We start from the raw sequence: 18,227 nt of genomic DNA on the forward strand, positions 1-18,227 counted from the left end.
CATTGTGAGGAAGTGGGGAATGTTGGGGGAATTTTGGGGGGGGGGTGCTGGGCCCACCTGGGGGGCGTGGATGAGGTTCATCTCCAGCAGGCGAGTCTGCAGGTGGCCCTCCGCTGGCCTGTTGTTCTTCAGAGCGTCCAGCAGGAAGGACGTGCACTGCTGGATCAGACTGCTCTCCATGAACACGTCTACCATCTGTAAATGGGGGAAGTGTGCATTTTGGATGAAACAAAAGAGAGATAAAGAAAAGAGAGATTTCTCAAGCCTGTCCTGCCAGGAGCCACAGCCCACAGTGAAGGTCTGCGGGGGGGGAGCTAGACAGTGTGCAAAAGGCTTGGGGGGGGGGAGTGGGGGTGCTCCATACCTGGTTGATGTTGGCCAGCGGCTCCTCTTCCTGGGCCAGCATCTGGGCGAACTGCAGGCCCTGTTCTGGGCTGACCCGCATCACGCTCCTCAGGAGGAAGATCCAGTCCGGGGAGTACCCCACCTGCAGGGCGGGACAGAACACAGGGTCCACTCGACCTAGGTTTGGCGCAGGTCTGACCCAGGACTGGCCCGGGTCTGGGCTAAAGACATATATTGAGCGTTCCTGCTCTTAATAAACACGAGCACACCCACGGCGGGGTGTGTGCTAGATCAGGTGACCCCGCTCGCGCTGTGACAGGACGTCCCAGTAACAGCAGCCTTTCCTCCACGGGGATAATGGACGTGCAGTACCGCCTGCTGGCTGAGGAGGGCGCCGGTACCTTTTTGGCGTACAGCACGATCTTCTGGAACTGGCCGGTCTCGGCGAAGCACTGGATGACCTTGTTGGGGACGTTGGCCCGCAGGTACACACTGAGGGCCAGAGTGGGGTCCGCACTCTTCACCAAATCACCCAGCTCCTCCGAGCACTCCAGCTACAACACACACACACAGGGTCATCACACACACACACACACACACACACATGGTTATCACACACACACACACACACAGGGTTAACACACGCACAATTTATACAGAAATGTTATGTATCCACGTTGACTGACAGTGTAAAAGGGCGGCGCTCTCGTACCTTGTCCTCTTTGAGCCACTTCTCCAGCAGCTGCTTGCGGCCCTGCTGCAGGACGGGCCTGCACAGCTCCAGGGACTCAAACTTGTTGAGCTGGCCCTGGTCCAGCAGGATGCCGAAATACTGCAGCAGGGGCGAGGCCTGGCCGGGCTGCGCCGGGACGCTCTGGAACTTCCGGATGGTGTCGGCCGTGCGCAGGATGCCCTGTGGGCGGGGTCAGGGGCGGGGTTAGGGGAATGGCCCGCCCAGCCTAGCGCCTGAGTTCGTAATGCATGCATGTGTGCAGACATGGCTAATCGCGCGGCTCTAAATCACACCTGGGTCAAATATTTACTTTAATCCATTAAACCCTTCAGACACCAGCAAAATTCCTTTAATTCTCAGGGACCTGGAAGAGCGCTTTAGAGTATTAGCCAGCATCTACAGAGTTAAAACAGCATAACAGCTCCCCCTCCCCTCCCCTCCCCAGCCCACCTCCCTCCCCCCCTCCCAGCCCAGCTCCCCCCCCTTCCCCAGCAGGCGGTACCTTAGGGGCGGACGCGGCGACTTTGGCGGCCTCCGAGTAGCTCCCCTGGGCGAACAGCGTGCTGAACTTGCGGGCGAAGAGCTCCTCTGCGCCGGCCAGGTTGCTGCGCACGGCCATGCGCAGGCCCAGGTCCGGGTTCTGCAGCACGCTGGTGGCGTAGCTCACTATGTTCTCCTCCTCCACGCACACCGACAGAACCTGCAACAGCCCCAGCGTTACAGCCCGTCTGGACCAGAACCTGCAACAGCCCCAACGCTACAGCCCGTCTGGACCGGAACCTGCAACAGCCCCAACGTTACAGCCCGTCTGGACCAGAACCTGCAACAGCCCCAACGTTACAGCCCGTCTGGACCAGAACCTGCAACAGCCCCAACGTTACAGCCCGTCTGGACCAGAACCTGCACAGCCCAACGCCGTCTGGACCGAACCGCACAGCCCCAACCTCACCCGTCTGACCAGAACCGCCCGTTCACACTGACAGAACACTATCGCGTATTGTTGTTATGATCCGGGGGGGGGTACCTGGCCCTTCTTGTTGACCCCGATGATGCCGGAGGTGGGGCCGTGGGGGGCGGTGACGAAGATGGTCTCTGCGCTGATGCGGTTCATGTAGATGCACACGCCGGACTCCAGGTCATACAGGTGAATGTAGCCGTACTTGGTGATCAGGTAGATGACGCCGTGTTTGGTACCAATCTGAACCAAAAGGGGGGGGGGATGGGGAGGGACATATCATGCCACTGACTGTTTCAGCACTTCATCACAACAGCGGAGTCATTCGGATGTGTGGAGTATACCCCTCTGTGCAGGGAGGCTGGCTCCTACCGCATGTCTAACTGTGATGCAAATGTTCCCAGTGTGAATTTGCCTGGTGGGGCTTCTGCTCTGCATATTTCCACAAACGTCCACAATTCAAGGCGATGCACAGTCACGCTCAGAGAATGTTCATTTTCCCCAAGCAGGTAGAAAGTCTGAGTTCAGCTCTACACAGTGTGACGTTTGTGTTGTGTTAGCATGGCGCTCGTGTTGTGCTAGCATGTTGATCACGTTAGCATGCCGATCATGTTAGCATGGCGCTCGTGTTGTGCTAGCATGTTGATCACGTTAGCATGCCGATCATGTTAGCATGGCGCTCGTGTTGTGCTAGCATGCCGCTTCATTTGTTCCCGTGGAGCGGGAGGGTCACGCCAGGACACCTGTCCAGGCCCCAGAGGGACTCTGGCGACAGGCGGGCCCTGGACCTCACCTGCATGGCCACGGGGAAGTCGGTCTGCGCCTCGGGGGGGAAGAACACGTCCACGGCCTTCTTAGCAAACGGCTGATTCCCAGCGGCAGGCTGGCCCACCTCTATTATGTGCAGCTGCAGGGAGATGAGCACACTGATAACACACCGCCTACTACAACACTGATAACACACTGCCTACTACAACACTGATAACACACTGCCTACTACAACACTGATAACACACCGCCTACTACAACACTGATAACACACCGCCTACTACAACACTGATAACACACCTGCCTACTACACACTGATAACTACACTGATCCACTACACACACTGATAACACACCGCCTACTACAACACTGATAACACACCGCCTACTACAACACTGATAACAGCGGCCTACTACAACACTGATAACACACCGCCTACTACAACACTGATAACACACCGCCTACTACAACACTGATAACACACTGCCTACTACAACACTGATAACACACCGCCTACTACAACACTGATAACACACCGCCTACTACAACACTGATAACACACCGCCTACTACAACACTGATAACACACCGCCTACTACAACACTGATAACACACCACCTCCTACAACACTGATAACACACCGCCTACTACAACACTGATAACACACCACCTACTACAACACTGATAACTGATACTTCCGACAGCGCACACACACACACTCCTCCTACAGCACACACACACACACACACACACTCCTCCTACAGCACACATACACACACACACACCTACGGCACTGATAACACACACATCTCCAACAGCGTGTGTGCATGCGTGCGTATGTATGTGCGTGTGTGTGCGTGTGTGCGCATGTGTGTGTGTGTGTGCGCGCATGTGTGTGTGTGTGTGTGCGCGTGCGTTCCGCACCTTCCCCCCGGCCTGGCTCCTCACAGCGAAGCAGAAGAGGGTGGAGGGTTTGGCGTTTCCCTCCACCTTGAACTGAGCGAAAGCAGCAGCGTGGCCTTCGATTGGCTGGGACACCTTCCTGTCCACCGAGTACAGCTGCATGGCGCCCACCACCCGGTTTTGCTGGAAGAGGAACAGCCCGTGTCACTTCCTCCCAGAGCTATTACAGGTACAAAACACGTCCCATTTCCTGATCTAAAAACCAGCCTATCGGCATTTAACCAAACCTGGGTAAGATACTGGGAAATACTGTCAGGGTCAGTCTCGCCCATGGTCAGTACCTGCTGTGGTCAGTACTGTCAGGGTCAGTCGCTTCCCTGGTCAGTACCTGCTGTGGTCAGTACTGTCAGGGTCAGTCGCTCCCCTGGTCAGTACCTGCTGTGGTCAGTACTGTCAGGGTCAGTCTCGCCCATGGTCAGTACCTGCTGCGGTCAGTAATGTCAGGATGTCAGTTACCTGGGCGGAGATGCCAATGAGCAGGAGCCACTTCTGCTGCTCGTCGGTTCTGTAGTTGATGATCTGGCAGCCGGCCAGGCTGGCGTGGCGGTCGAACATCTTGAGCGGCTGCGAGTCGCCCTCCATGCCCCAGTGGAACACGGCGGACTCCGTCACCAGCGCCACCGTGTTCACCGAGATCCACTTCCAGAACATCACCTCCTCCACCATGGTGTGCGCCTTCAGCTTGCTCTTCATCTCGATGTTGAAGATCTGCAGCGTCTTAGCAGCTGGGGGTGGGGGGGGTTTAACAGCAATCTCAAACACCAGGGACAGTCGCCAGTCAACAAAACCTATTATCATTGGCTGAGCTACCACCAAACCCTAGTCTCATTGGCTCAGCTACCAACAAACTTTATTCTCATTGGCTCAGCTACCACCAAAACCTATTCTCATTGGCTCAGCTTCTCACTCTACTATCTTCCTGTTCTAGCAAATACACTGAGAACTGTCCCACTGTTTTCTGAAGAATTAGGAAAAGCACATCCAAGGGCTCCCACAGCTCACAGACGACCATAAATCATTCATCAAACTAAAATGCTTCTTTGGTGATTGTTTTCTAAAGCTAAGCCCCCAGAGAGAGACTGATTTTATTAAGAGCTGTGCATTCTCTGCAGATGTATTCCAGCGTACATTTCAGCGATTAAGAAACATTTATGCAAGCTGGTCAAAAAAAAAAGTTCTAAATAGAGAAATCTATCAGAAGACAGCAGCAATGACTTATCAGACGTTAAGAAAACTGAGATGCTGCCTTTCTTTAAAAGCTGACTGAGGTTTCCACAGCACCTAAACACCCATGCAGACCTGTTCCCAGGTGAGGTGGTACAGGTTTAAATGGACAACAAGCACCTGTATGGACTGTGTGGACAGCTTCACATCTTACTGCCTGAAATCAGCACTCAGTACTACAGACATTACTGTGGAAGAGCTGACCGGTGAGCAAACTTAGGCAGCTGAAAGGGGCTAGAACAGAACATTCAGCTACAGCGCCCCCTCAGGCCGGGAGGTCCCAGGCCCACAGCAATCATCACGGACACCACTGAAAGCTGTGGCGATGCAGAGCTCAGCAGTGTGATGGAGGAGATGATCAGCGATGACGGGACCAATCGTGCGGCGGGATGCTGAGATTCGTGATGACGCTTCAGAACTAAAGCTCATATCAGCCCATAAACAGATGTCTGCCGATATGACGGCTGAATATGACACTTCACTCTGAGCATTCTGGGGTTACGGAGATGGGAGGGAACATCGCTACACACACACACACACTCTCTCTCTCCACACACACACACACTCACTCTCTCTCACACACACACACACACACACACACACACACACACACACACACACACACACACACACACACACACACACACACACACACACACACACACACACACACACACACACACACACACACACACACACACACACACACTTCAGTGCTGATGTTATCCGACAGTGCAGTGCAGACCACACAGCCATAACGGGCAAACACCATCGTCATGCCGACACACGCAGGAATCTCATAAAAGTGTGCTGCTGGGTAATACTGCGTATTGGTACGGCATGAAGTTCAGGACACTCTGAACTGACTGCCATGACTGTGGAAAACCACACAGGCCTTTCATCTAGCCTGGTTACCCAGGCCTCGCTAGGGTGAGGTCAGGGAGAGGGCTGGTCCCAGGCTTAAGACCAGGAGAGAGACGAGCGTCAGACTCACTGATCCAGGGTCAGTGGTTAGGGTTTCTAAAGCCCGTCTGTAAAGACTAAAGCACAGCAGTTCAGAGGCTAACTTGATACCCTTTCCAAAGAACAGCCTTCACAATTAACCAAAGTACTGCACCAATTTACAGATTTGACCCTTCAGCAAGGCACAATATTCGGGCGTCCTTTTAGAACCATCAAAACACACACTGCGTTCCCATGGTTACCTTCCGAATGTTTAACGGAAAAGATGCTTTTTAATAACATCAACATGAGGCCGAATGTTGTGCGTGCTACAGGAGCTCTGCTTTTATGAGAGAACAGGACCGTGTTCACGACACAGAAACGAACGACACCGAGAAAGAGAGAGCGAGAGAGAGAGAGAGAGGGAGAGAGGGAGAGAGGGAGAGAGAGAGAGAGGGAGAGAGGGAGAGAGGGAGAGAGGGAGAGGGAGAGGGAGAGGGAGAGGGAGGGAGAGAGAGAGAGAGAGAGAGGGAGAGAGGGAGAGAGAGAGAGAGAGAGAGAGAGAGAGAGAGAGAGAGAGGGAGACAGAGGGAGGAACTCACCGTCTGTTAGGGACAGAAAGCAGGCAGAGAAAGCAGGAATCAGAGAGAGAGGGTTAAACAGCAGGGAGAGAGCAGGGCACTGCCGGGCACCGCGTTATGGGCACTGTATTAGCACAGATTATAAAATGTGACCAGCCTGTTCATTTTCCCCTGCTACGCTGCTTTAACCCAAAACTGCAACACCACAGGGGATACTGCAGACCTACCAGTCACCTGTCCGTGAGCACCTGAGCTCTGTACCTGGCAACCCACTCACCTCACCTGCCGACTCCACACCTGAGCTCAGTACCTGGCAACCCACTCACCTCACCTGCCGACTCCCTCCCAACCTAAGCCATGAGTCAGTAATTATCAGCAGAAAAACCAGCAGACCAATCTCACTCATTACCCAAACCACAGCACACCCCATCACTCCCCTGCTCTGGTTCAGTCCCCTCTAACGTGTGGCTTCCAGGATGCATCATGTAGAGTTTGCACCCGGCAGAGCTGCTTACTCCAGGCCGCAGTGAAATAAACACGTTTGAAAGCACAGCACTGAGCAGCTGAGGCAGCACCAGGAGCGGAGCTCTAACTCTGAGCGCGTTCCGTCAGCGCACCGTAAGAGCCAAACGAGGACAATAACAGCGCCTGGACGTTTCCATAGCGACGGCGTCCCTTCCAAAATGCAACAAAGGATCGCTGAATGCAAGTCAGCTGACCGGGCGGACTCTCTGCGGGGGGGGGGGGGAAGGGGGCGGAGCCGCACCTTTGAGGGCGATGACCTTGCTGGTGGGGTTCATGATGGCGCTGTCTGCGCTGATGGGTCGGCGGATGGGGTTGGTGGGGTCGTTCATGTCGATGATCACCACCTGGTTCTGCTCGCCCACCTTCTCGCGGATGCAGATGAAGCGGTCCGACTCCATGGTCAGGTAGCTGAAGCCGATGTTGGCCGGGTTCACGCCCAGGCTCTGCAGCTGCGGTCCAGGAGGAGAAAAGGTATGAGTTTCAGTTGAGTTTCAGGGCCACGGTCTGTGTGGATTACACAGCAGGCTTCAGCAGTAATTACAGTCCCCCCCGCCTGAGGCCTGCTGCACAATGTCACTGAGGACGCGGGGGGGGGGGGCTGGCAGACCCACTCAAACGCGGGCAGATACACGTGCAGACACAGCGAGCAGATCGGACTGCAGCGTTCACTCCAGTGATGACACATCTCACCCCACACTGCTACTGCCCAGGTCTGGAGAGAGACGAGGCCAGCAGGTCGCAAAAGTGGAAGGAAAAGGACAGCAAATAAATCAGAGAGATTAGCCAGACAGGAAGGGTCTGAGGACACTGAACACATTCCTCTGAATAAACCAACACCAGACCCTGAGAGCTCAACGGCTCTGTGAGAACCTGCCCTCCTGCAAACCCCCGGGAATGTTCTATGGAACACGTCACTGACCAAAACGGGCGAGTGCATTTAAAGAAGATTTCTGTCATCGATAGTGGTTAAAATGTTTCCTTTATAATGTCAGCAAATCTGCAATAAACTATAAGAATTTTTTATAGTGTCTTAAAGGTTTCAAGTAATTTGAGCCAGACCTGCTGATCAGATTGTTTTTTTTTTTTTTTTTTAACTGATCCAGAAAAGTTCATATGAAGTCACAGAATAATCTTTCCTGCAGTCTTCCTGCAGCAGGTAGGCAGGCATTCATGCGTGAGACTGAGGGTCCCCCTGAGCAGAGAGCAGAGAAGGTAGAACAGCACGGAACACGCCAGAAACACCAACCTCTATTTATTTAGAGACAGAACAGAAAAGGGGGAGGGATTAGCCAGATTAAAGGAGCAGCCCGTCTCTGATATTCCCAGGATGATCCGTTTCCCAGGATCAGCAGGCCTTCCCCCCCGGAACGCCAAGATCCACAAACAAACCCCCCTACTACCGCTCGGGGGGGGGGTGGGGGGGTGGAGTTGTGCTCGGGTGGTGTGTCTGTGCTGAGGAGGGAGGTCAGTGCTCAGTGTGTCTGTGCTGAGGTGTGTCTGTGCTGGGGTGGTGTGTGTCTGTGCTGAGACGTTGCCTTGGCGACAGAACCCCACATTACTCAGTATTACAGAACCCTGTGATCCGCTCTAATGAAACAGCACATCCTCCAATCACGCGCCAGTGTTCAGGAAGCAGAGGCAGTAAAGCACATGTGCAGTCATCACACCACACATTTTATTGGGCAGACGCGTTTATCCAGAGCAACGTACACTGCGTGCACACCGAAGGCCACTGGAACAACAACGTAACAGAACCGGTCCGATAAGACACAATTCTCACTGAGAATCAGCCATCCACAGCCACGGACATCAAGGCCATTTCACACAGTAAGCACAGGCTAGGTCAGCAAAGTTAGGGCAAGCCGAGCTTCAATCACTGCCTGCCTGAACTCAAACAGGCCAGGCTCCTGGAAGGCTGCGTTTGCACAATACCCCGGCTGGGGTAGGGGGGGGGGGGGGTCCCAGTCACAGGAGCTGAGCCCCTCCAGCCCCAAACACTCATACACCCCAAAGCTTCCCAGATCTCCACACTACTCCCAAACACTAATACACCCCCAAGCTTCCCAGATCTCCACACCACTCCCAAACACTCAGAGACAGCGTAAAGCCACATGACGCGTAGCAGGCAGCGCTGTCAGAGGCGAAGGCAAATAAAGATCACTGAGACAGCATGGAGACAGGGAATCAAGCACAGAGCGCAGGGCTTGAACAGGCTGAACTGGGGAACAGAAAGGCCCTCCGAGAGTTCCCCTACGAATGACCTGCTAGATGACCCGATGAGTTCAGGAACGGGACAGCCCCCACCCCCCCCCCCCAAAGGAGGCAGCGGTGACCCCATAACTCTGCAGCCTGTAGAGAGGCCGGTATGAGGGCAGAGGGGGGGGGGGGGGGTCTCAGTGTCTGCAGGTTTAACTCCAGTCCTGGAGGGCCGCAGTGCCTGCAGGTTTAACTCCAGTCCTGGAGGGGGCGCTGTGTCTTATGTTTTTGTGGTTTTATTTCAACCGGCAGATAATTTAGGCCTTGAAAAGACCGTGGCCTCAACAGCCAATCAATGACTTAAATGAATCACTTAAGTACTAAATCACACCAAAATCCAGTAGAGGCAGTGGAATTCTGGGAACTGAGTCTGACATCCCAGCCTTGAAGATAAAACTGCTCCAGAATAACACTGGTAATAACTAACAAGCAAGTCCAAAATAATAAAATAAACCATTAGCAACAAAGATTATTCTGTGTTTCCAATCAGATAAGACCATAATATTTTAGACAGCATCACATGATCATGAACACAAAATGTGATTGGCTGACGCTGGCTCACTTGCAGGATGGATTACATTTAGTAATCCAATTTACTCAGTTAATTGTGTCACCATGGGCCCTGCACAGTGAGAGCAGAGATTAGTGATACTTAGCATCAGAGCATGAAGCGCATCACACTGAACAGATCCGCCCAGAAGCCCGGAGGGCCCGGCTCCGATGGCGAACAGCGCCGAACGCCTCAGCTGTGACTGAAAGGAGGAAACGCACAAACTTCGTAACGCAAACAGAGGGAAACGCTTTTCCATGAAAAGAGGAAAACAAACTGAGGGCTGGAATCCTCCCTCAGCAGATTCCCAGAGCTATGCACTGCCGCTGGGCTGCGGGTTCAGATCCAGCCAAGCGACTCATATGTCGGATACCACCAGCACCAGGCGCTTCAGCAGCCAGAGACGTGTGAGTGTGTTTGTGCGTGTGTGTGTGTGAGTGTGTGTGTGTGTGTGTGTGTGGTGTGGGGGGAGTGGGTGTGTGTGTAGTGTGTGGTGTGGTTGGTGTGTGTGTGTGTGTGTGCAGTGTGTGGATGTGTGCGTGTGTGTGTGTGTGAGTGTGTATTTGCGTGTGTGTGTGTGTGTGTGAGTGTGTATTTGCGTGTGTGTATGTGTGAGTGTGTGCGTGTGCGTGTGTGAGTGTGTGAGTGTGTGAGTGTGTGCGTGTGTGTGTGAGTGTGTATTTGCGTGTGTGTGCATGTGTGTGTGTGTGTGTGCGTGTGCGTGTGTCCTGCATGTCAGCTGTGAAGCTTAAGGAAAATGTCCACTTTGTGTGGACAATAAAGTTATTCTATTCCATTCTGCACTGGAAGTTAAACTGTGTGACCCCAGGGGGTCTAGCTGCAGTCTTCCTACGCCCCCCCCCCCCCATCCCAGGGGCTGGAGAGGCATGTAAATACCGCAGCACAGGCAGCATTAATCACCAAACTGACAGCCTTCAAATGCAGGCCGACATGGGCAGCACCAGAACGGCTTCAACTGGACTCCCAAACAGCCTAGCTGCGCTACTTCACAAGAAACATTTTATTTGCGTATCCATTTTTTAAATTATATGATATTAATGATAAGACCCAAAGCAGAGGAACAGCCGGAGGTTTGTTAATCAACAAACTCCAAAAGATATTTTAATATTTTGTTTCAGATCAGATTTGAAATCATTCTTCAGGCTCAGATTCGATGCGGGTCAGTGCTCTGGGTCAGGAAGCTGCCCCCTACAGCTTGGGTCCCCCACCCTGGTCCCGGGGAGCCTACAGCTTGGGTCCCCTACCCTGGTCCCGGGAGCCGCAGGGTAGCGGTTTGGATCAGGTAGCTGTTCGGTACACAGGTACCTCTCACCCAGGTGAGAGATGAGGAGAGCAGAATCAGCCTGATACTGTGCAGGTGTGAGGAGAGTCTCTCTAACCTTGTTCTGTGATGTCTGAGCATCAGAGATTTTCCACAATATTCTCTTTGATAAGGTATCACACTTCTCTTTATGCAAGTGCGCGCACACACACACACACACACACACACACACGTTATACAGAATAATTCAGGCTACTGTGCAGGCGAAACTAAATGGTCTAAACACAGCTCTGCTAATTGCATTAAGCGCAGGGACACTGGCCATTTAGGTCATGGTGAGCAAGATGGAGGCCTCTGACACGGTGTGGACATCGCCATGCCAACGGGGAGAATGTGCTCTCCTATTGGGCGCGCTCGCATTCCGCCAACTCATCCCTTCGGCTCTCAGGGCCCTTACAAAACCGCCATTTTAACGAAGGAGGGCCAATCAGGGACCAGCGCACCCCTCTCTCTCCACAGCCCCAAGTGCACTCTGCAGGAGCCACACAACCGACCCTTTAGACTTCTGTGGGAAAATATACCTGGTGCTATACCTGGCTGGGGGGTGGGGTTGAGGGGAGGCTGGGGAGAGGCTGGGGGGCTGGGGAGAGGTTGGGGAGAGGCTGGGGGGGCTGGGGAGAGGCGGGGGCTGGGGAGAGGTTGGGGAGAGGCTGGGGGCTGGGGAGAGGTTGGGGAGAGGCTGGGGGCTGGGGAGAGGTTGGGGAGAGGCTGGGGGGCTGGGGAGAGGCTGGGGGGCTGGGGAGAGGTTGGGGAGAGGCTGGGGGGCTGGGGGGCTGAGGAGAGTCTGGGGAGAGGCTGGGGGGCTGGGGAGAGGTTGGGGAGAGGCTGGGGAGGGCTGGGGGGCTGGGGAGAGGCTGGGGAGAGGCTGGGGGCTGGGGAGAGGCTGGGGAGAGGCTGGGGTGCTGGGGAGAGTTGGGGAGAGGCTGGGGAGAGGCTGGGGGCTGGGAGGCTGGGGGGCTGGGGAGAGGCTGGGGGCTGGGGAGAGGCTGGGGGGTGCTGAGGGGAGGCTGGGGAGAGGCTGGGGAGAGGCTGGGGGAGGCTGGGGGAGGCTGGGGAGGCTGGGGAGGCTGAGGAGAGGCTGGGGAGAGGCTGGGGAGAGGCTGGGGGCGGCTGGGGGGCTGAGGGAGAGGCTGGGAGAGGCTGGGGAGAGGCTGGGGGGGCTGGGGAGAGGCTGGGAGAGCGAGGGAGCTGGGGGGCTGGGGGAGGCTGGGGGAGGCTGGGGGGGCTGGGGGGGCTGGGGAGAGGCTGGGGGGGGCTGCTCGGGCCTTTGGGCTGAGGGAGCAGGAGACGCGAGAACGTCTTCAGAAAGAAAAGCCCCACAACTCCTCCGCTGCCGCAGCAACCAGCTGCTGACGGACAGGCAGGCCTCCACTGACTCACTGCTGTGGAGTTCATGCCAAAAACAAAAGTTCCTCTGACCCCTGGAGCAGGGGAGAGATGGGGGGGGGGGGGCAGTACAGCATCTGAGCATCAAATGGGTGCACGTCTCCTGCTTTTTTTGTCATAATTCGAATTTTTCTGTCCTCTTCAAATATTTAAATCTGGTGTTTAACGATGTTCAATTGATATTTTAAAGTAATTTTTGAAAAAATATTTTGCTATTGTAATATGTAATATTTTGTGTTGTTACTGCCTGAAACTATATGTGCTGCTTTTCTTGGCCAGGTAAAATAAAGTTTAGATAAAATAAAAAATAAAAATCCTAAAAGGATCTAGAGGGCATTTAAGGTCACACTGGTTTTGTTTGTAACATTTACTTATTTTTATGTTAATGAGAAACACCACATAAAATACAGCCAAATTTTTACCATGTCAATATTACCACTCACTTTTGGTTAGACTGAAGAGAACATTAGATTCAATATAAGCTATATGTCTTAAGGGAACTGATATCTGATATGTTCAAGGATTATGTAGCCTACAAGTGCGCCAACTTGTTTTGCTGACGTCAGGTTTCCAATATGATCAACTCGCAGATATTGCTTCAAACCTGTGAACGTCAGGTCCCAATGCACAGGTATGAAGTAGCAAACATTTTGTCGATGTAACTGACATATGTAGCCTATTGTATCACTATTTCGTCGGGATGGACATTTTTGGGATAAAAGATGAAAAATGGTTTCAATTTGCCCCTTACATTAAATATTTTCCAAATAGTTAACCAAGTAGTTCTGGACAAAACCAGCATAAATCACCCATACGCAGCAGGCTGTAAAAAACAGCTAAGTTCGAGTGATGTTATGTGAGAGACGGGGCTTCGGACCAGTCAGCCTACGTTTAGAGTAGCGTTATTAATACATAGCCATTAACTACCGTCACGCTATTGTAACTTCTGCGTCATATTTTACTCAGAAAATGATTTTAAATTGGTGAAAATGACCAAAACAAAAAATCTAATTTTTTTTCGCGATTTGGAAAGGAAAACCCGTCATACTAGCCAGCTAACGGTTCGCTATCATTACAAAGTGATAGATAAAAGTATCACCCCGGCATCAATAACTAGCTGTGTAGCTATCAAGCTAGCCCGCTTCTTCAAAACCCGGTTCTTCACTTGAAATTCTTCAAATTTTATCTAGCTGATAACATCCAGTCAAACGGCAACATATTATTTGAGACACGGTAACGTTTTGTCGATGAACGCAACTTTTTACAGGGACGGTCTTCGGCTCCGCAGTATTACACCAGCAGCTAATAACTGTTCAAATTTTACAAGTCATCATCCACCACAACATAAGCTAGGCCCAGGGCTGCTGCGAGACCCCGGCAGAGCTGTTCAAATCTCCGTTTAAATGTGACGGTAGCCCCGCTGAAGCGGCCCTGGATGTAGGCTACATTTTGGACTGCGTGAAATAATGCTGTTTTAGAGCTACGGGATTGTTTTTGCGTCTTACCTGCAGATGTTCCTGAAAACGTATAGGCAGTATCTGAGCCATTCTTGCCTTCTGTTATAATAAGGAAAAAAGGAAAAGGGGGAGGGGGACACGAGCAAGAAATAATAATGTTCTAGTCTTATAGGCACCAAAAAGCCTTCCGTTTAAAATATGGTGTAAATTTATATATCTGTCCGGCTTCTGACTCTACCAGCCCGATCCTCTCTGCTCATTCAGTCCCACCCTCAGAGCAGCTCTACACAGCGCGCTGCGCTTCCGCCGAGTGAATTAGTCCGCTTTGCCCGCATGGTCTGGCCGTTACGCTGACCTCGCGCTCGCTTTAGCACAAACGCTTAATACCGGTATCCGCTCCACCCCTAAATTCCAGGAACAAACAAGAAATATTTCCCAAAAAACCACTTGACAAAAAATGAATTTCGGATGTCCTCAGTGTACCCTTCCGCAACCCTTCCCCCTTTTTTTCCAACGCCGAAATCATACCACGTGACCTGCGCCCCCCCTTCACATATCTGCTAACTCAGTGCGGAGACGCTGCCTGGAATGCGGCTCGCGATCCCATCAATTACTCGCTGACAGTTTATGTTTCCGCCATTATCGGACCGGCGAATCGATTGCCTTCGGTATCACGGTTATTGTTTAATGACGAGTGTTTCTGTGCGGCTTACTAACGCGTTTTTTTTAGAAATCTAACTTTGTTCACCAGCTGTCCTTATGTCCAAACTTCTATTTGGGTCTTACTCGTGTATGTTGTCGACTGGAATCACACTTGTATTTCCACCAGTTTTACCTCAGAATAATAATGGAGTTTCTGTTGGTGTTCGGGCAAAGAAATGTTGGAGGAATGATTGTTTTCTTGGTACTATACTAGTCTGACAAGCGTTAGAAGACTTAATTTTTAAAAAGTGAAGTTATGTCTGTCTATAAAATAAGGTTTTATTTATATGTAACTCAGGTGTACTAATATTTGGTCACCACAAATTGAGAGTTAACTCTCAGTATGTTTGGTCATGCTATGTGGACTTAGAAAGCCAAATTAATTCTTGAATCATAAAAATTAGTCAAACAAGCATAGGGCCACAAAACTCAGCAAATAGAAATTTAGCCTGGTATAATGAGAACACCTCCAAGAGTTTAATTATTAAAAATATCTGTTTTAGTACCAGTCCTATCGTGCGAATATCCTAAGAGTGTTCATCATTACACAACAAAAAGACATGGACAAATCCTGTTTTCAAAAACAGCCCTTATTTTTTAGGGATATAAAAGCGACTGGAGAAGTGTATATCCTTGTAACATTTTCCATAACTTTCCTAATATTCTTGAAATGTTAGCTTTTGCTAGAATTATGGTAAATAGCACCCCCAAACACTGACACTAATAATATAGCAGATCAAACCCATAAAACCAACGAATACCGTTTTGAATAAAAAGCCGCGGTTTAGTGTTTGGGGAAGCTCTACGCACGTGGAGTATTGTGTGCCAACTGTCACCTCCTACTGCGAGCCAGAGGCCATTTAAATGGCATTTCAATCCGTCGGCGCCCTCTTGTGTCCGCTGTTATATAGCAGCCTCGAAACTCCTTCAGGCCGTCCGTCTAAAATGACTCTCGCATTTATTGTCGCGACTACTGCGTGGTATAGACGTTCTAGGATATTTTTTTAAAATCTTAATCATATTCAGTTACATCTGTTCCGGACAAATTGGCCAAATTGTTCAATAAAAAGAGGGGACGGACCTTGCTGGCATGTCTTATGTCTCTCCCTCTCTCTATGAAAATGAAACATTTGCTTGTAATGAATGTATGCACACACAGCAGATACACCCCTCCTTTAATATTTCTGGGGTACAGAACCTAACAGTGGAATCTAATCGGGGCAACCAGACAGCTTATTGAAAACATAAATAAAGTTGTGTTTTAAATAATAAACGCAGTAAATTGACAGGATAGAGGCTTGTGGAAAGCAGGCCAGGCAGACACAGCCCCCACAGCACATTCTTCACAGCAGCTGAGGTTGCCAGGTGAGCAGCAAAATCCACTTTCTCTCGCCTTGGGGAGGGCCAGGGGATTCACCCAGGTGCACGGGCTGTGGTAAGGGCAGGGCAAATAGGCAGTAGTGCAGAGAGTTTTAAGGACACAAAAATAAACAGTAAGTAAACGCTGAGAGTCTCATAGCTGGGTCACACTGGCAGCTGCAGTGAAGTGTGCTGGGGTGGGCTGAGTTCGTCCAGGTGAACAGGTGTGGAACAGGTGTGGGGCTTCAGGGGTGAGCCGGGTGGGTGAGGTATGTGGTGTGTTTGGCCTGGCTCTTGCTGTCGATGAGCTGGATGGGCTTATTCCTGTGGTGGGAGATGATCTCCTGGAGATTGCTGAAGAACTGCACACACACACATGCATGCACACACACACACGCACGCACAAAAACGCACACACACACCCACACACACACACACGCACACACATGCACACACACAGCCCACAGGAAAAGGTGAGAATTAATCACCTGAATCAATTAATAAAACACTTCCCTTTCCCATCCCTTCATCCCTCTCTTCTGAAGTGGCCTCTCTTTCTCACTCTCACTGAAGCTTTTACCCTCCCTTTCTCCTCCTCCCTCATTCCCCCTCTCCTCTCCCTACATCAGCACTTCCTCAGTCTCCTTCTCTTACATTCTCTTACAACATACTCAAGCCCAAACCCATCTCTCTTTTTCGCCCTGCTGACCTCTCTTCCTCCCTGCTGATCTCTCTCCCTCTCTCACCTCCTCGCTCTTCTTGCCCTCCTTGCCCAGGGCGTATCCCTGTGTGTGCTCCAGGTAGCGTATGGGGATGTTGTAGACCTTCTGCCTGAAGAACACCACCAGAGTGTAGGGCTGCCGTGTGTTCTGGGCAGAGCTGTACCGCACCAGGAAGGCCCCGTCCTGCACACACACACACACACACACACAATCAGACACATACAGGTGAGACACAAAGCAGCACTCAAGTCCCTGAACCAAACCTGAAAATTCCAAAAATCAGCTGCTATTCTGTCAATATCAGGGGCAAACTGAACAGAGTTGGTTCTATCCAGGTTTGCGTGACCCATAACCCTGTGACCCTGTGACCCCGTGACCCCGCATCCCACCTTGTTGACCCTGGACAGGACCACTTCTGCTGTTTTACGGTCACAGTTCCCTGCAAACCACTCCTCAGCCTGCAGCTGTGACTCCTGGGGATTCAATCAATCAATCAATCAATCATCCACACAATCAATAAATCAACCAGCCACACAACCAATCAATCAATCAGGCAATCATCCAATCAATCAGCAACATAATCAATCAATCAATCATTCAATCATTCAATCAATCAATAAATCAGCAACACAATCAATCAATAAATGTATATGTCTATAGCAGGATTTTCAAACAGGTTGTCATATATGGTGCTTCAAAATGGACATTTAACAGAGAGAATAAAACAGGGGAAACCAGCAGTTATGTAATTAGACAAGAGTGAAAACTATGAGAATAACTCAATCACAGAATTTGTGAACAAAAAAATATGTTTTATCCCAGAACAAAGAATTGAATCAGGCAAATAAAGTTTGAGTTAGACTGTCATTCAGGGAATGCTTACCGCTGTTGCTGATAGTGCAGACTTTTTTAGACCTAAAAGTAAATTGACAGATTTAGTCACTACTTCATGTCATTTAGTCATTCTTTAGGTGTGTCATGAAAAAACCAAACATGGGAGGCGGAGGTTCACAAGGCCCACCCCTGGGAGGCGGAGCTTCACAAGGCCCACCCTTGGGAGGCGGAGCTTGGTGAGGTCCACCCTTGGGAGGCGGAGCTTCACGGGGTCCACCCTTGGGAGGCGGAGCTTCATGAGGCCCACCCTTGGGAGGCAGAGCTTGATGAGGTCCACCCTTGGGAGGCGGAGCTTCACGGGGTCCACCCTTGGGAGGCGGAGCGTCACGGGGTCCACCCCTGGCATATGGGGCTCCACGAGGCCCAGCCCTGGGGGGCGGAGCTTCACGAGGCCCACCCATGAAAGGCGGAGCTTCATGAGGTCCACTCCTGGGGTGCAGGACTCCACGAGGCCCAGCCATGGGAGGCAGAGCTTCACAAGGCCCACCCCTTGGGGGCGGAGCTTCATGAGGACCACCCCTGGA

The 18,227-nt window shown here is 51.6% G+C and overlaps 2 protein-coding genes across 6 annotated transcripts in view; both read right to left on the reverse strand.

Moving 5' to 3' along the window:
- cltcl1 (clathrin, heavy chain-like 1) overlaps positions 1-14,546 on the reverse strand; it is a 32,362-nt gene extending 17,816 nt beyond the window's left edge. For both annotated transcript variants that reach the window (XM_064353289.1, XM_064353288.1), the window contains exons 1-11: positions 14,075-14,546; positions 7,277-7,484; positions 4,220-4,488; positions 3,725-3,886; positions 2,827-2,940; positions 2,103-2,276; positions 1,581-1,778; positions 1,058-1,258; positions 747-899; positions 365-487; positions 58-195 (exon numbers count right to left, since the gene is read on the reverse strand). In XM_064353289.1, coding sequence (XP_064209359.1) covers positions 58-195; positions 365-487; positions 747-899; positions 1,058-1,258; positions 1,581-1,778; positions 2,103-2,276; positions 2,827-2,940; positions 3,725-3,886; positions 4,220-4,488; positions 7,277-7,484; positions 14,075-14,116 — 1,782 coding nt within the window. In that variant the 5' untranslated portion in view covers positions 14,117-14,546. The remainder of the gene's footprint in view (positions 1-57; positions 196-364; positions 488-746; positions 900-1,057; positions 1,259-1,580; positions 1,779-2,102; positions 2,277-2,826; positions 2,941-3,724; positions 3,887-4,219; positions 4,489-7,276; positions 7,485-14,074) is intronic.
- A 1,340-nt stretch (positions 14,547-15,886) lies between these two features.
- Positions 15,887-18,227, reverse strand: part of si:dkeyp-117b11.1 (proline-rich protein 2) — an 8,137-nt gene continuing 5,796 nt past the window's right edge. For 2 of the 4 annotated variants that reach the window (XM_064353290.1, XM_064353294.1), the window contains exons 8-12: positions 17,831-18,227; positions 17,693-17,724; positions 17,199-17,282; positions 16,834-16,992; positions 15,887-16,449 (exon numbers count right to left, since the gene is read on the reverse strand). The exon at positions 17,831-18,227 is cut by the window's right edge and continues 44 nt beyond it. In XM_064353290.1, coding sequence (XP_064209360.1) covers positions 16,333-16,449; positions 16,834-16,992; positions 17,199-17,282; positions 17,693-17,724; positions 17,831-18,227 — 789 coding nt within the window. In that variant the 3' untranslated portion in view covers positions 15,887-16,332. The remainder of the gene's footprint in view (positions 16,450-16,833; positions 16,993-17,198; positions 17,283-17,692; positions 17,725-17,830) is intronic. The other 2 variants (XM_064353292.1, XM_064353293.1) reach the window with 2 other exon arrangements.

The sequence above is a fragment of the Anguilla rostrata genome, chromosome 10 (genome assembly GCF_018555375.3).
Source record: "Anguilla rostrata isolate EN2019 chromosome 10, ASM1855537v3, whole genome shotgun sequence".
NCBI lineage: Eukaryota > Metazoa > Chordata > Actinopteri > Anguilliformes > Anguillidae > Anguilla > Anguilla rostrata.